Genomic DNA, 17798 nt, shown 5'->3' with positions numbered 1-17798 from the left:
ATATTTTCAAATTAAATTAAAAAATATATATATATATATATATATATATATATATCACAAACAATTTTTAATTTGAGAATTTTGTTTCCAAAATTATAATTTTGAGTAAAAAATGTTTTACTGAATCAAATGCCATAGTTGAACAATTAATGATCATAAATCAAAATTATGAATCATACTATCTATTCAATTAATCGAAGTGTTTTAACATCTAATGTTTTAAATTGCATAAACATTTACTAAAAGTATATATAATTATAATATAGGACTAAATAATTTTTAATTTTCTATGATCAGAAATTTTTCTCCGTTTATATGTACATTTGCAATATATATATACATTTTGCAACAAATATAATTACCTACATACAATATTACAATCATAATAAGATTGGTATATTTGGAAATTTTTTAAATATCAAATTATTAGTAAAATTATGAAACTATATACTTATTTGATAAAAGAATCATTATAATTAACGCGATAACGAAAATTAATTCTTTGTAATGCTTAATTAATTTAACGAAATTTTTTAAAAAATAAATATATCATAAAATAATCCAGATGAAAACCGATAAAATATGTAAAACATATTCATTATTTTAAGCATATTATTATAATAAAATTTTCTATATTTAAATATTATATGAATATTTTATACGTTCTATTATAAACATTCTATGAACAATATGTTTCTTATTAGAGCGCTGTGAAACTTATTAAAATATTAAAATGCAAGATTCTTCTTATATATATTTATATTTTATTGAAAAAATCTATAGATAAAAGTAAATAAAAAATGTTATATAGATATATATTCGATATATATTAAAATATAAAATTATGGAAAATTAAATAAAATATTCGAAACAATAGTTTTATAAACCAATAGAACGAAATGCATCTTTGATCAATCAAAAAATTAAATTAATTATTTTTAAGATTATTTAAAAACTATTAATTTGCAAAAAAAAATATATATATAAATGAAATATAATATTCACTATTTATATTCGAATGAGTGGAACTATTTGGATTCTCAAATCTTCTCGAATTTTCTTAAACGAATTTTTAATCTCAAATGAATTCTTTCACATTTAGAATTCATAGAATTTTATAAATTGATACTTAGTGAATTCATACATTATTTATTTATTCATTCATATATATGAATGAAATTAAATTAAATTATTGTTTAATTATGAAAAATATCTATTGAAAAATAATTGAACGGTAATCTAATAATTTTTGGTTATCGATTACAAATATACAAATGATTATATTTTATTAAATTATTTTATTTTTGTATTTTTATTATTAATAACTTTTGTTATATATATGTTTATATATATATGTATTTATATATGTTATTTTTCTGCTTTTATATATTTCAATAAATATTCTATCAAAAAACAAATTACATATTAGTTTATATTTGTATCACATTAAATAAAAAAACTTAGTAAATATAATGTTAAATAATAATGAAATTTAAATAATAGTAAATAATAAATAGTAAATAGTAAATAGTATTAAATAGTAGTTAAATATTAAAAATAATGAAATTTAAATATATTCCAGGAAACTAAGAATTTGACTAAGCTAGCTTATCTTTTGCAACAAATCTAAAACATTATATTAAACAAATACGGTCATAAAAATTAAATATGCACTAATTTCATTTCTTGTTAATCTTACTAATCATATGAAAATTATTATTTTACTAAAATATATTAAAATATATTGAAATTTCAAGCATCCGGAACTTTATGTTATCCAAACATTTTTTTTTATATTATATTATTATAATTATATTTTGTATTATTAGTTCGTATTCATATGTCGGAAACATGTTATTTGTATATATAGTTTCTTCTTCTTCTTCTATCAATTATCAAAACAAAATCTTTTTAATATTTTAATATAATATTTGCACTTGAAGTGTTTATATGTACATATGTACATAATTAATAATATATAAATGCGTAAAAAGAAACGGATAGTATTATCAAATTCATTTCAAAACATGAAATTATTAAGAAATTGGAAAATGGTGAATAACAAATTTAGTACAAGAATATGATATTGAAAAATTTATAATTGATAATATAAAATATAAAAAATTATGTAAAACATATTATTCATCAGATGTTAATATTTTTTGATAAAGTTTAAAGTTGGCAAAAAATAATGATTTAGACTTAAATAATAGTTTTATAGTAGGTTTTTGCAATATTGAGATAGAAAAATAATTATGTTAATATTATATAGCATTTATTCGTTTATTTGTTTTACCATTTGATTTACAATATATGAAATTTAATATAAAATAAGTTTTTATTTTATTATTCAAAAATTCTCTTATCCAAATATATTTATTTCCTCATTAGTTCCAATAATCGACATTTCTAAGTATCATCTTTTGGAAATTTTATATGCAAGAAGTTTAAAATTCGTGACAAAATTATAAATATTTTTGTTAATAAAATATAATTGAATTTGAAATAAAATTAAAATAAAAAAATATGAATAACTGATAAATATATTTAAAATAGAATACATAAAACAAAAAAATTAATAAATAACTTCAAATATATAGAATATGAATTTTAATATAAATTACTTGTGATTTTATAATATTTTAAAGGACTGAAAATTTTCTATTCATATAAAAACTATTAGATTTTAAAGATTTCAAAGAACTTAAACTTAAAAACTACTTCTTTTTTGGAATATATACGGTTTTAGTGATTAAGATTTGAGAAATAATCTATTTTTATTAATATTAGGACACTCAGATTTTCTTGATTATAAATATTTTTGAAAACTTTATTAATTATTAATATTAAGATTAATATTAAGAAGTTAATAAATTAATATAATAAATATATAAATTAATAATATATAAATTAATAATATAATAAATATATAAATTATAAATTGTTTTTTTATTATAATATTATAATAATAATTATAATAATATAATATAATAAAACAATCAATATAATAAATAAAACAATCAATTGACTATTGAATCTTTATAAAAAAAATTGGTCTTTTAAGCAAAAATCATCTTGAATATATTTTAAATGCTTAATTTAAAATCTTTTTGGAAAAAAAAATAATTAATATTCAAAAGAAAAACTACAACATTAGAACATTTTATATATAAAGTAAAATTTCATAAATAAATATCATTAAATAAAATATCATTAAAATATATAGTATGATACAACTTATTATTTTCGAAAAATAATATTATGAAAATTTTAAAAAAATATCAGATCAGTATAAATCAGTATAGATCAAAGAACTTTTAAAACCTAATATTTTTTAAATAAATTAAATTTAGGATTTTACATAGAATATTTATATATATAATTATCATTTTTTTTGTAATAAAAAAAAATACAATTTAATTTCTTAATGTTAAAAAATTAGAGTTATAAAAAATTTCAATATTATAAAATTCAAACTCAATATTATAAAAATCACTATATCGTAATATTATTAAATAATGATATAATTGAAAAACATAAATGTGAAACAAAAAATATTAAAAATAAAGTAGAAAAATCAATCATTAATGATATATAAAAAAAAAAAATAGAATTATTCTCAAAAATATCAAAATTAAATATAAAATCAAAATTATTTAATTCAAATAAATATATAATATAATATAATAATAAATATATAATTTAATATTAAATATTAATTTTATGTAAAAATTCTGTATAAATATTTTATCCATTAATTAATTCATATGAATATATTTATTAATTTAAAATTTTTCTGATTGATTGATTGCAGAATTTATTCTTTCTTTTTAATCAATAATTTTAAATGATATTTTTGAAATAATTATTTTAAAAATATTTTATGATATAAATAAATATATATTATAAAATATATAATAATAACAAAAATATTAATACAATATTAAATTATAATATTAATATTATACGACATTACTGTTACAGCAATAATTGATCTTGTAGTACGATTGTCCGATAAAATTCTTGAAATTTTTTTATTTTGTCTTTAAATATTTAAAAATTGGAAAATTCTCTAATTTATAGACAATATGTCAATATAAAGTCATTACCCGAAGGATTATTCTCGGTTCTAGATGTCCAGGTTTGATTAAGAAATTCGCTGCCTGATAACCGTTTACTGAAAGATTATCTCTCATGATTCCATTTTCTCCACTCTTGATTTTTTACAGATTTGATTTTTTATAAGAATAAAGAGAATAAAAAGAGCAATCATAATAGATTTTCCGTAATTAAATTTAATCATTAGAACATATAGAATATAATTGAAATTAGATTTTTGTGAAATCATTTAGATTCTTAAATATTATCTGTATATAAAAAATACATAATATAATTATAATTTCATTGCTAATATTTCGTACAATAAATTTATTTATTTTTATTTCTCCAATTTGGAGTAGTTTGAATTATTTATTAAAAAAATTTTAATCACATGCAATAATGCACATGTAAAATCAACTTTGAAAAATCCATGAGATTGATCACGGAGATACTAACAATTACGAAAGACATGAAACAATTATTTCATGCAATAAAAATTAAAAGTGAAAATAAAAATTATAAAAATAATATTTATTTAATATCAACATAGAATTTTAAATATCATAAATTAAAATTTATATTTTATTTATATTTTTCATGTTATTAATTTTTATTCATACATAATTTTTTAATACATTTCTAATACATAATACAATTTTAAATACATGCAATAAATGTAAAATATATAATCTCAAAACTGATTTTATAACTTATATAAGTTAAATGATAAATTGTGTTATTAAAATCACGAAAATACTATTTTTAATGCAATAAAATTTAATATGTAAAATATAGTAAGTTATATATAAAATAATTTTTTTCTGAAATATTACATTGAGGAAATAAAATCAATTTCTAAAAATTCAAAATATTTTTATATTTTAAATACAATTTTGTTATATTCTATTTTATACAAAAATATTCATAAAAAATAAATTTTGTACAATATTAATTATTTTTCCATAGTTGAACAACATTCTATAATTAACTACATAAATTATATAAAAATTAATTTTAATTTTTCAAATGGAATTATATAATTTTTTTTATATAATTTATATAATTTACTAATCAATTTATTTCTTAGAAAAATATATTAGTTATTATTTTTTTTTATGAAAAATCTTTAATTTAGGAAATATTATAATTTCAAAAATTCATAAAAATATTATGAAAAACAAAAAACAATATTCTATTTTTTCAATATTCTCATTGTCATTCATATAATAAAATTTATGAATTTCAAGTTACAATAAATGAAACTCATCTTCTAAAGTAAAGACTTTTAATACATAATATAAATAGTTTAATATTTAAAAAAAAGAATGAAAATATCAATTTTTTCTTGATGCAATAAAAATTTATCTTTAGCATATTAATATGACGTATCAATATTAATCTATAAAAAAATTATTAAAATTAATATTATATCTCTTTATATCAAAGAATCTTTGTTATTTTTTTCGAGATATTTTTCGAGATATTTAAATCAATTATAATAAATTAAATAATTGTATAATTCATTTATAGTAAATTAATATATCATTTTTAATATATTTATATTAACAAAATTTCACTAAAAATAAAAAATTAATCAATAATATATTATTAAAAAATAAAGTAATATTCAAATACATTCGTGAATTATTTATATATAAAAAAAATGTGCTCTCTTTCTCTCTTTTATCATCAATATATATAAGCCGCGGAGTGATATAAAACCATCGTTTCTCGTCGATTGGTTAAATACTTTGAACACGTTTCATACGATATATTATGAATTTTGGTATTTTCTCATTAATTGTCGGATACACATTGATCGATGAAAATTGAAACTCTCTCTGATACTAAAAACAGGGAAATATCTTTCTCTGAAATATCGAAGAAAAAAGAGAAAGAGAAGGAAAGGAGGTTAATGCAATTCATACCTATGCCAACTGTGCACGCTTTCTTAATCTGGAACCGGAAAGGAATCTTTAGTTTGTGTTCGATTTGATGGCTATGTTTGGTGAGATTTTGAAAAATATTATCTCTATTATCTTTCTTCAACGTAAAGAGAAAATTGGAAATGCAATTAATTATATAGGAAAAAGAAACGGCATAAAATTAGATGAAAAGATAGTAATTTTTATCAATTAAGTTTTTTTACTAATATTCATTAGAGAGAAGATTAAAAATTAGGAATGGAATTCATTAATTTCGAATAATTCTTTATTAAATTACTGTAAAAAATTTTTAGATTCGATTTTATTTATTATACTATATATAATATAAGAGAAGAGAAAATTTAAACCATTAGAGAAGATAGTAGTCACTAAAAAATTTGGAAATATAAAAATAGCAAATGTGATTATAATTATTAGAAATATAGTATTTCAAAAATATAGAATTGATTAAGAGATGATTAGAAAAATTTTTTTTTTGCAAAAAAATAATTAAATATGTCTGCAATTCTATAAAACATTCTATAGGGAACTATAAAATATTTATATATTTTGTCTGTTAATTATTACTAAAAAGAAATTAAAGATAATTAATTATTAAAATAAATATGAATTATTAATTTATTAATTTTTTTAATTGGTTTTCATTTATTAATTTAAAATATTTATTTCTTATCTCTTTTTGGAAGAGAAGTCAATTTTTAATTTTATAATGCTAAATTTTTTTGACCTTTCTGTTTTTTATTATATATGTTTTTTATATATATATATAAAAATTAAGAAAGTAAATAAACGAAGTTAGAAGCTAGAAGTGAGAAATTAATTTTTTATTAAATGAAAGATATATAATATATTCATAAAATTTAGATTATTGGATTAGAGTTTATTTAAAAAAATAAATATAATATTTTTATTAATTTTTTTTTCAAAATAACTAAAACCAATTTTATTATTTTATTATGTATAATATCTGATCAAGTTTTTCATTAATTATAGTGACCTCTGTGAAAAATCATTTTGCAAAACATAACTTTTCTTCAAACAGTGATAAGCAAACAGTGCATGAAATAAAATATCCAATAATATTCAATAAAAAAACACAGTAATTTATGCATAGTTACTACTTAAAAAACGAAAACTAAATGCATATAATAATTGGCTCATAAACTTTCTTTTCACTTTCATTGTTATTTAAGATTATTCTAATAACAATGAAAGAGAAAACATTCTAAAAAAAATTCTACAGAAATAGAAAAGAAAAATATTAAATTATACTATACTACGTTGAAAAATACAAACGAAACAAACATAAATGTTTATTTTAACAAAAATTCTGAAAGTAATATTAAGCGACATCAATATAAAACTATTCTATAATGCTGTCTCTAATTTTTTCTTTTATAAATTATAATAGATAATAGAATTCTAAAATTTTAAATCCACATTTTATTATTATAATTCTAAAAAATTATAAAATTATTTACAAAAAATGTAATGAGTTTATTAAAAAAATATAAATAAAATTAAAGAGAATATATTTAAAATAAAAGTTATTGATTATACAACTAATCTATAAGTCAAAATTGCATTTTTAATCACAATTTTTTTCTTAAATATTATTTTTGTTAAATATTCGACTATAACTGTTTTTATTTTATATTTTTTTATACTTTTATAATAAGTCTTGATAAGTCAGATAATGATAAATTAAATTAAATTAAATTAAATTAAATCAAATTTTGATGATTAGTAATATAATAAAATCATTTTTCATTAATCGTTTCATTCATTTCAATAATCTTTCAAAATTACCGACTTATATAAATTTATTTAATTGACCATTGGATTCATTAAATGCTGAACTTAAAAGATTTTGAATATCAAACTATTTAATAAAATACAATATTTTCCAATTAATAATAATATTATCCTTGTCATTGGCTAATTATTTTCTCTATCGTGAACAATATATTAAAAACATGCAAAAAAAAAAGGCATGTATATTTTTATTTTCTTTGGCTCTTTTACATACTCATACACGCGTGTATGTATGTAATATATAATTAAAATGTATATAATTAAATTATTAGAATACATTTAATAAACCTAATTTTTTAATACTATAAAACAACAATACTATAATCTAAGTATTATTTAATTCATAACTATAATTATTTTTTTTTCTATCTTTTATCTGATAATTAATTTTCTAACATTATATTTTTTATTAAATTTTTCATACATGCATGTTTCTTAGATATCATATATTTTTTTATCAATTATCAATATTATCAATTCAATTATCAATATCATTCGTCTTGACAATATTACTTGATAATATATTGTTATTTACATAAAATATATATTTATATAGATTGTATAATTAATTATATATATTGTACAATTATATATATTGTACAATTTTCTATATATATATAATTTTAATATTATCTATAATAAAATATTTACGGCATTCGTTCAAATAAAATGTTCATATAACAGATATCCAATGAAAAAAATTTTATTACAATTCGATGTTACATATTTTTATAAAATCATCTTACCTTTTTCCGACTCCAAACAACATTGATCGAAGGTTTGCCACGACGGAAGCCTGGTTGATCGATTACGTCATCGTGGATTAAGGAAGCATTATGGATCATCTCGGAAATCATCGCTATTTGTCGTTGCGAATCCAAGAGACCACTGAAATGAATCAATTGGTTTTCATTCCATTTTTCTAATTCAATGTTTGTAATTGTATTTTAAAAAAATTTAATAATTAATAATTATTTATTTTATTTAAATTTAGGAAATATCTTTTAAGATAATTCCTTGGATGAAAATCAATTTTTTTTTATTAAAATATTTGAAAAATATGTAAATATTCTCAGAAAATTTTAATATAATATACAATAGTAATAATGTATATAAAGTAGAATTATTAATAAATTAATATTAATATATTAATTTATAAAATTAGTAAGACATCAATAAGATTATTAACAATATATGAAAATAAATAGGTATATATTTATTTAAATATATTTTTTATCTATCTTAATAAAATGAAATATTAATTTTGTAAAATATTTTTAATAATCGTAAAACAAAAAATATGAAATCCATTATTTTGAGTTTTCGAATGTTCTTATATATATCTTTATTTATATATATATATATATTTTTATTTGCATAAGTTTTTATCATAAGAGATAGATCACAAAAAAATTGCTATTTCTTCATAAAGAGTAAATTCATGGAAAAAAAAAAATATATATATATAAAAAAAGGGATTTTCAAATTAAATGAAAAACACAATAATTTTAAAATACAATATAAAAATGTTTGTAACTGATTGTAGATTTTAATAAAACCGATCATTATAAAATTGCAAAACATTTATGATATTAAATTTGCAGATAATCACGGATAAAATTTATTATTGTTAAAATGAATTGTTAAAATGATTTTTTGATATCATCAAATAATAATCAAAGAAACATTTGATTGTTTGCATAGTAATCGACAAAGTATTGTTTAAGTTTTTATCACACCTAATTATCTTTGACACCACGAACCACGAAATTATGTATATTACTTTATGATTCTTGGAGTATATGTGATAACGTATATTACGCTAGCTTTCATTCATGAAACATCTCATTCATATTCATTGTCGCCAGTTTGCCATACAACAAAAAGTAATTACTTTCAAAGAGACTTATGAATTAGAAAGACTGGCCATTCTTTTGATACTTTCTAACGATGTTACTTTTTCTTGCATATCACAATAATGTAGATAAACAAAATTACTTTTATTAACATATATTAATATCATATGTTAATGAAAAATTCTAATGTAAAACTTTTAAAGAATATACTTTTTTTTCTTTCGTAATTTTTAATATTAAATATAATAATTTGATATTTAATTAATTTTTATTTTTAAACATTTTTTTTCTTTTCATAATAAATGTATTATGGATTCAAAAAATATATCGTCTAAAATAATTTTTTTTTAAATTTTTGTTTGGACTAATGATTATTTATTTTTTTAAATTATTTTAAAAAGTTATAATTAATATATTATTATTTTATAATATATAATTATTTTAAAAATAAATTTATTAGACGATGTATAAAAAAAAAATCTCCAAAAAATTGTCATTTGTCTGTTAAAAACAAAAAAGATTGACTTGTCAAGCGACCAAGATACTTTGAATTTATTTTTAATAATAATATTTTTAACAATTTAGATTTTTAGCAATAATTTATAAGCAAGTATATTTTTTTTTATTTTTCCAGATCAATTCTCAATCACTCAAAAATAAGATATAATAATAACGATGATTATTTAAGTCCTCTTTTGCGCGCCAAATGTTTTGTAATGAATCACTACAGAATCAAAGATTCCTCTATATGCTGCGATACGATTTATGTGAAAATTCAATTTGGAAACTGTCGTCATACGACTACAGATTTTTTCATTTCCTTTTTGTTTATATTTTTGCCAAAGATAACTATTGGAAAAAAAAACTCGCAGTTTTTTCAGATAATTGATAGAAATTTAGATACAATACAGATTAGATTAATAGTTAGAATCGAATTCAAATTAAAAATTGCGGAATTCAATTAATTGTTAATCACAATCACAAATAGTTCATTCAAGTTTATATTAATAATAATAATATGATATTAATAATATTAATAATAATATGATTACAATTGTAATCTTACAATATTATATTACAATTGTAATCTTATAACTGTAAATAATCCTTCGATAACATTTAATTCATCCTCTTTTGTGCAATATTCAAAATCATCTAGTTAAATTTTAAAATTATTATAAAGAAAATAATTATTTTTTACAACTTGCTTATTTGGATTAGTAATCAAAGTAATAAAATTAAAGAAATATTCTGAAAATTTATGTCAATTATATATATATATATATATATATATATATATATATATATATACTGAAAATTTTATTAAAATTGATTAAAATATATGAGCAAAAATATAAATAATAAAGAAGAAAAATATAAAAATTTGTAAATTTTAAACCAAAAGTCATAAAAAATTACGATTTTCATTATATTTTTAATATTATATATAAATTAATATATAATTATATATATAATTATTAATATATATTCATTATTTTTTGTAATTCATAGCAACATTATTATTAATCAATTTCGTTGAAATTTTTATATAAGTGACAAATCTATTAAAATACTGATGTATTTTTTAGATTTTCATTAAAAATTTAAATAAAAAAATATAAAAAATTGATTTTCAATTTTCTTTATAATTCTGACAAATTGTAATTTTTTCAAAATATATTTTACATATTATTAAACTAATCCTAATTTTTAATTTTTCAAAATAAATCAATTTTTAAATCTAATTTTGAAAAGTCATTATCTTTTAAACGATATGAATACTTTTTACTTTATGATAAAAAATATAATATATTAATTTTTTTACACATTATCGTTAATTATAATTTTTACTTAAAAATAGTTATTTAAAATTATTTTAATAATTAAAGTTATCTTTAATTATTTACGAATTAGTTAATTAATTATTTAATTAATTATAATTTTCAATGATTGTGTGATCTAATAAAGAATTTTTAGAATTATGATATATCTTTATATCTTATATCTTTTAAATAAAAAAATTATTATAAAAATTGTAATAGTAAATATAATATTATAAATAAATAGATTAAAATGCACTATTATTTCTGTTGCAAGGTAAAAATTATTTATTATTGCAAAATATAAATACAAATAAATTCAAATAAAAAATTAAAACAAATCAAAGATATATACAATATTAAGCAAAATTATTTGATCATGTGAAATATTTTATTTTTATTAAAAATAGTAATAAAAATTATTTTAAATCCAAATTGAATAGTTTCGAGAACCGTATGTTTTAATGTTATTAATTTTTTTTTAATGATACATAAACTTGATATGATAGTTAATTTTGTTTGTAATATATATATTTCATATTTTCTTATCGAACATAGCATTTTCTATAAAAAAAACTATACAGTAAATAGTTCATTAAAAAAGAATATTTTAATTATATTATTTTATATAATATAAAAAGAATAAAAAAAAATAAAGTAAAAATAAGTAAATATAATTAATCACTATTTCTATTATGCATAATCATCTCAAATTGAATACTTAAAAAATTGCATAAAAATTAATATGCAATATTTGTAAAATATTACATACATATAATATATATGATATATAATAACGAAGATATTAAGATATTTGTATTAAAAAATCATTAAATATATTATTATTATACTTATGTATTATAATCTGTAAAAATTTATCATTTTATTTATACTATTTATAATATGAAAGATAAGTAAAGAGATATTTATACTTTGCTTAGAATTTAATAACAATAATATTACATTTTTTTATTTTAATTTCAATATATTGATATATATATATATATTATTATATTATTATATATTAATTTCAATATATATGATATATATTTATAATAAAATTACAGCGCTGATATGAAAATTCGAAATATTATTAAAAAATTTTTTTAATAATATTTATTGTTAATATTTATTGTTTTTGATAAAATCATTGATAATATATAATTCATAATAGAATTACGAAATAGTTAAATATTTATGCATTTGATAAATTTTTAAATTTAATTTTCTTGAAAAATAATTTTTAATTTTTTCTTATTTTTTCAAGTTTATAAAATTATTTTATAAAATTTTCATTTATAATATAATTTTCTATCAATAGAAAATCTTTTCTTATATCTCTTTATCGCGTAATCCAATTTATGTAGAAGATTGTATAGAAAAATAACTAGCTAAAAGTGACAATAGTAAAATTTATTATAACCGTTATCATAAACTTTGAATATAATAGAAATTTATTGAAATACAAATCTATATTAATAATCACAATAAATCAAATAATAAACAAAATGATTTTTAAATATTTTAAAAATAATTTTTTTTTTCCCTTCAATTTTTAATTTTATCTTTTTGAATGTAATTTTAACCATCTCTTTAATTTGCAATCTAAATCCAAAAACATAATTGAGGATAATTTTAATATTGATTATAACATTTTTTTTGTGTATAATAAGAAATAAGATTTAATAGGAAATAAAATTTTTTTTCAATTTCATTTAATTTGGTTCTTTATGGTACTTAATTTGGTACCTAATTTGGTACTTTAATTTGGTTCAATAAATACTATAATTTTTGAACATTAAAAATAAAATGGTTAGAACTTTCTTAATTTATTATTTTTTATTAATTTATTATTTAACTGTTTTAATTAATTTATTATTAATCTGTTAAAATATGAAACTGTTATAATTTCAATAATAATATCAATATTATTATATGTATAAGATTGTAGAACAAAAATCATTGTTTTAAATAATAACTTTTATATAATAATAATACAAAATCAAATTATTGTTTGTTTTTATATATTTAAGTCTTTCCTATATTTTGAGAAATTGTTAAAATTTTCATGAAATGAAAGCATTAAACAAGAAAATATTATTCTTCTTATTTTTATACATATATTTAGAATTATTCTAAAATATTTTATAATATATCATAAGAAAGACTCATGCAAAATTAATTATTATCTTTTATATTTTAAACCAAAATTAGTAGAAATCAAAATTTTAAAGAAATATTTTTTTAATATATATAAAAATAAATAAATAAAATATTATTTTTATAAAATTGAATAAAAATTAATAATTCAAAATGTTAATAATGTTATATGTTCAAAATTAATAATGTTAATAAAATAATATTTAAAATAATATTTGTTAGAACAGAACATTTTTATTCAAATTTTATTACGATAACAAATAAAAATAAAAAAAATTTGTTCAGACAGATTCTTGCTACTAAATAACATTTAAATAATACTATATGACAAATATATAATAACATTTTCGATTGAAGGATCGAATGAAAAAAAATATATGAAAATATTTTCGATTCTCATATAAAATTTTAAATTAGATTTTTTTATTATATAAATGAATTAAAATAATACAGAATAATAAATAAAATAATAGATAGATATATAATGAAATAAAATTATTTAATGGGCAATAAAAAATCAATTTTTAAATATCTTATACTGAAAATCAATATATGTAATAAATGCTTTAGAACATATATAATAATGAAGTTAACAATATCCCAAAGTATATTATATAAATAATTTAAATTCATTAAAAAAAGATATTATTATTTAATGAAAAAATGAAAAGAAACGATAAAGAATAAAAATTAATTTGATTTGGTAAGTAACTATAAACAATACTAAGAAAGGATAAGAAGGATAAGAAAGAATAAACAAAAATAAGATTATTCTTCATTCGTTTTTAATTCTTAATTTTGTAATTCTCAATTTTAAATTTTTAAATTAAATTTTCAAATATCAAATGATTATGAGATATCAATTATGATAAATTTTTAAATTAAATTGACAATTAATTTCTGAGTATATAAGCATTCAAAAAAATCAAAATACATTAATGTATTAGCCTATATTTTAATATATAAACTTTTATGTTATTTCAGTAATATAAAAAATAGTTCCTAGAAAATTTTCCAACTATTAATAATATAATTAATAATATAAATTTATATTTTTAACTTACAATGATTGATTCAATATAGTAAATATTAAAAAGATAGTAATTATAATGATATTTTCTTTTTATTTTGATTTTTGAAAATAATAATGGATATATTGCTATTAATTAGAATTAGATATGAGCATCTCATAATATTCAATTATGTATTTTAGAAATCATATGAATAACATAATATGATTACAAATAATTTGAAACTTTTTATATAGAATAATACTCTGTGATTGATTCTCATCTGATTTCATTGAGAAATATAGTAATATAGTAATATAGAAAAATATAGTAATCATATATAAATATAAAAATGTAGTGATCGCTTATATATAAAAATATATCATTTTTGCGATATTGATATTTTATGCATACTTTGTTAATAAAGGATTTTGAAAAATTCTATATATTATATAATTTTACATAAATATAATTCAAATATAATTCAATTATAAAAATATTGAGAATTTGTTTTAAATTTATGAATAAGAAAAATATAAATTAAAATATATTAACATTAAAATAATAATTATTTTATGGAATATAAATAAATATTACTTTAGATTTCCAGAGTTAAAATTATTATTAATTATTTAAATTATTAATTTTTAATGTTTTTATAAATATTAGATCATAGTTTGGGAAGAAGATTAGTTGATATATTATATTGTGAATTTTAAAAATCTGAAAAATTTGAAAAAATTCAAATTCATTGTTAATGCAAAAAACAATTGCAAATCTTCAAAAACAATTTTTAAAATTATTGAAATAATATAAAAATCTATCGAAGCATAGATTGCTGAGTTTTGATTGTTTTGATCATATTGTGAAATTTTTTTTAATTGTTTATTTAATTGTTTGTTTAATTGTTTAATTTAAAAATTTAATTAATGTTTCATCATAAATTGTTATATAAATAAATTATTAAATATTTGGTCCAAAATTTAATTATATAAAATATGAATGATATTTTATATTTTTTTCAATATCCGAAATCGATTTTCTAAAGATATAAACATCTTATATCTTAATTATTCAATTAAACTATATAGATATGTTTAAATTATCCACAAATAATTCATAAAAAAAAAACAAAACATTTTATGATGAAAATTAATTCTATAATTGTAACTGAAATATCAAAAATTTATTGATGAGTTTGAAAAAATTTAGAGAAAAATATATCTTTTTACAACTCACTTTCTTTCCTTGTGATAATTGATAGCCCGTGCCATGAGAATCGCTACCATCGGCCGCAATGCTTTTCCTTTACCATCGAAATAATATGTCGCTATAGTTTGTAGTTCTTTATATATCGTATTCCTGATGAGTTCCTAGAACAATAGCAAACATAACTTTGACTTCGGAAAAAAGAATTTTCTTCTGAATATTAGAAAACCAATCACATGTTTCTGTTTGTTTCTTTATTTCCAATTTATTTATTTTAGTAATTGTTATATGTTCTCTTTAATAAAATTCAAATTTGGATGCATTTTATTATAAATAAATATAGAAGATAATCTTAATATATAATAATATAATATAAAATAATAAATTATTTCAATTGATTTTTATTTATTTATTTGTATCTTTATTTATATTTTTATTTTAGAAATAGAATTTTAGAGAAATTTTAATAAAAATTTGAGAAAAATTCGAAATTTGAAATTCAAATGAATTTTGAATTAATATTTATTCGAATTATTCATTTAAATAATAAGTTCTTGAGATAAAATCTTTTAAGGATATTTTAAAGAAGTTTTTTTAAAACTTATTTTTTTAATTTAATAAAATTAATTTAATAAAATTATTTTTTTAATTTATTTGAGAAATAATTTATTTGTCAGTTTATTATTTATTATTATTATTTTTTAATTCTTATATATAAGCTAAATTTTTATGTAAAATTTAATTATTATGAAAAATTAAATTATTATAATTAAAAAATATAACTTAAATAAAGATTTCTTTTATTTTATAAATATCATAATACATACTATACTTTGAATATTTTATGTTTTTTTTATGTCATATATGTAATGTTTTAGTTATCTACATTTAAATTTTATAAATATATAAATATTTAATTTATTTGAGTTCGATGAAAATAAATAATTAATTTCTTAATATACTATAGCAAATAATTAATTATTATCAAATTTTTACATTATTTCTTGTGATAAACATTATTATATAATTATTATGTCTTTATTGTCTAATAATTTGAAAATTATAAAAATTTCAGAATTTTTCATTAACAATAAATCTAGTTTCTTCTAATAATTATATTATATTTTTATCGATACAACATTTTTTATTATTATAATTCTTTTTTCAAATTTATTCTTATCATTTAAATGAATTTTTTTATTTTTTAAATGATATAATATATTTATATATTTACATTTTATTGCCATTTTATTTCTTATATCACTTTCATTATATCACAATTAAAAATACAATATATTTTAAATATCCTAAATTAATATTATTATACAATAATTTATATTCTTCAGATTTTTAAAAAAATTTCCAAATAAATCATATATATAATTTAAATTAATGTAAGCTAATATATTATAATTTAAGTATATAAATTATACATATAATTTAAGAATAATTTAGTAGTATGTATGCGCAAAAAGTTCTATTATAATCGCATAAGAAAACATAAGAAAACATAGAAGTAGAAAACGATATAATACACACTTCTAAATTATAATTATATTAAAAGGAACAAAGTATGAAAACAAAAAAACGTTCATTCAAATGAGAACACATTAAATGAATGATATAAAATAAAAAGATAATTTTCATTTTATTTAAATCTATTATTAAATATTTCATTTTTACATATAAATTAAAATCTTGATCTCATATTTTTATTAGCTTTATCTTTTCTTTTAAATTTTTTTTTATTTTATTTGAAATAAAAATAATATGAGAGAAGAATAAGGATTGTCAATAAATAGAGTTTGAAAAATTATAAATTTCTTTTTATAATATATAAATATATAATATATAATATATAATATATAATATATAATATAT

The 17798-nt window shown here is 16.0% G+C and overlaps 1 protein-coding gene across 1 annotated transcript in view; it reads right to left on the bottom strand.

Annotated features, from left to right (window-relative positions):
• The window catches only part of LOC412735 (decaprenyl-diphosphate synthase subunit 1), a 166445-nt gene that overhangs the window by 23210 nt on the left and 125437 nt on the right, over window positions 1-17798 (bottom strand). The window contains exons 3-4 of the mRNA XM_026444326.1: window positions 15948-16081; window positions 8609-8750 (exon numbers count right to left, since the gene is read on the bottom strand). Coding sequence (XP_026300111.1) covers window positions 8609-8750; window positions 15948-16081 — 276 coding nt within the window. The remainder of the gene's footprint in view (window positions 1-8608; window positions 8751-15947; window positions 16082-17798) is intronic.

This window comes from Apis mellifera, linkage group LG12 (assembly GCF_003254395.2).
Source record: "Apis mellifera strain DH4 linkage group LG12, Amel_HAv3.1, whole genome shotgun sequence".
Lineage (NCBI taxonomy): Eukaryota > Metazoa > Arthropoda > Insecta > Hymenoptera > Apidae > Apis > Apis mellifera.
The sequence above is the reverse complement of the archived record's forward strand: the minus strand, read 5'-3'. Positions and strand labels throughout refer to the sequence as shown.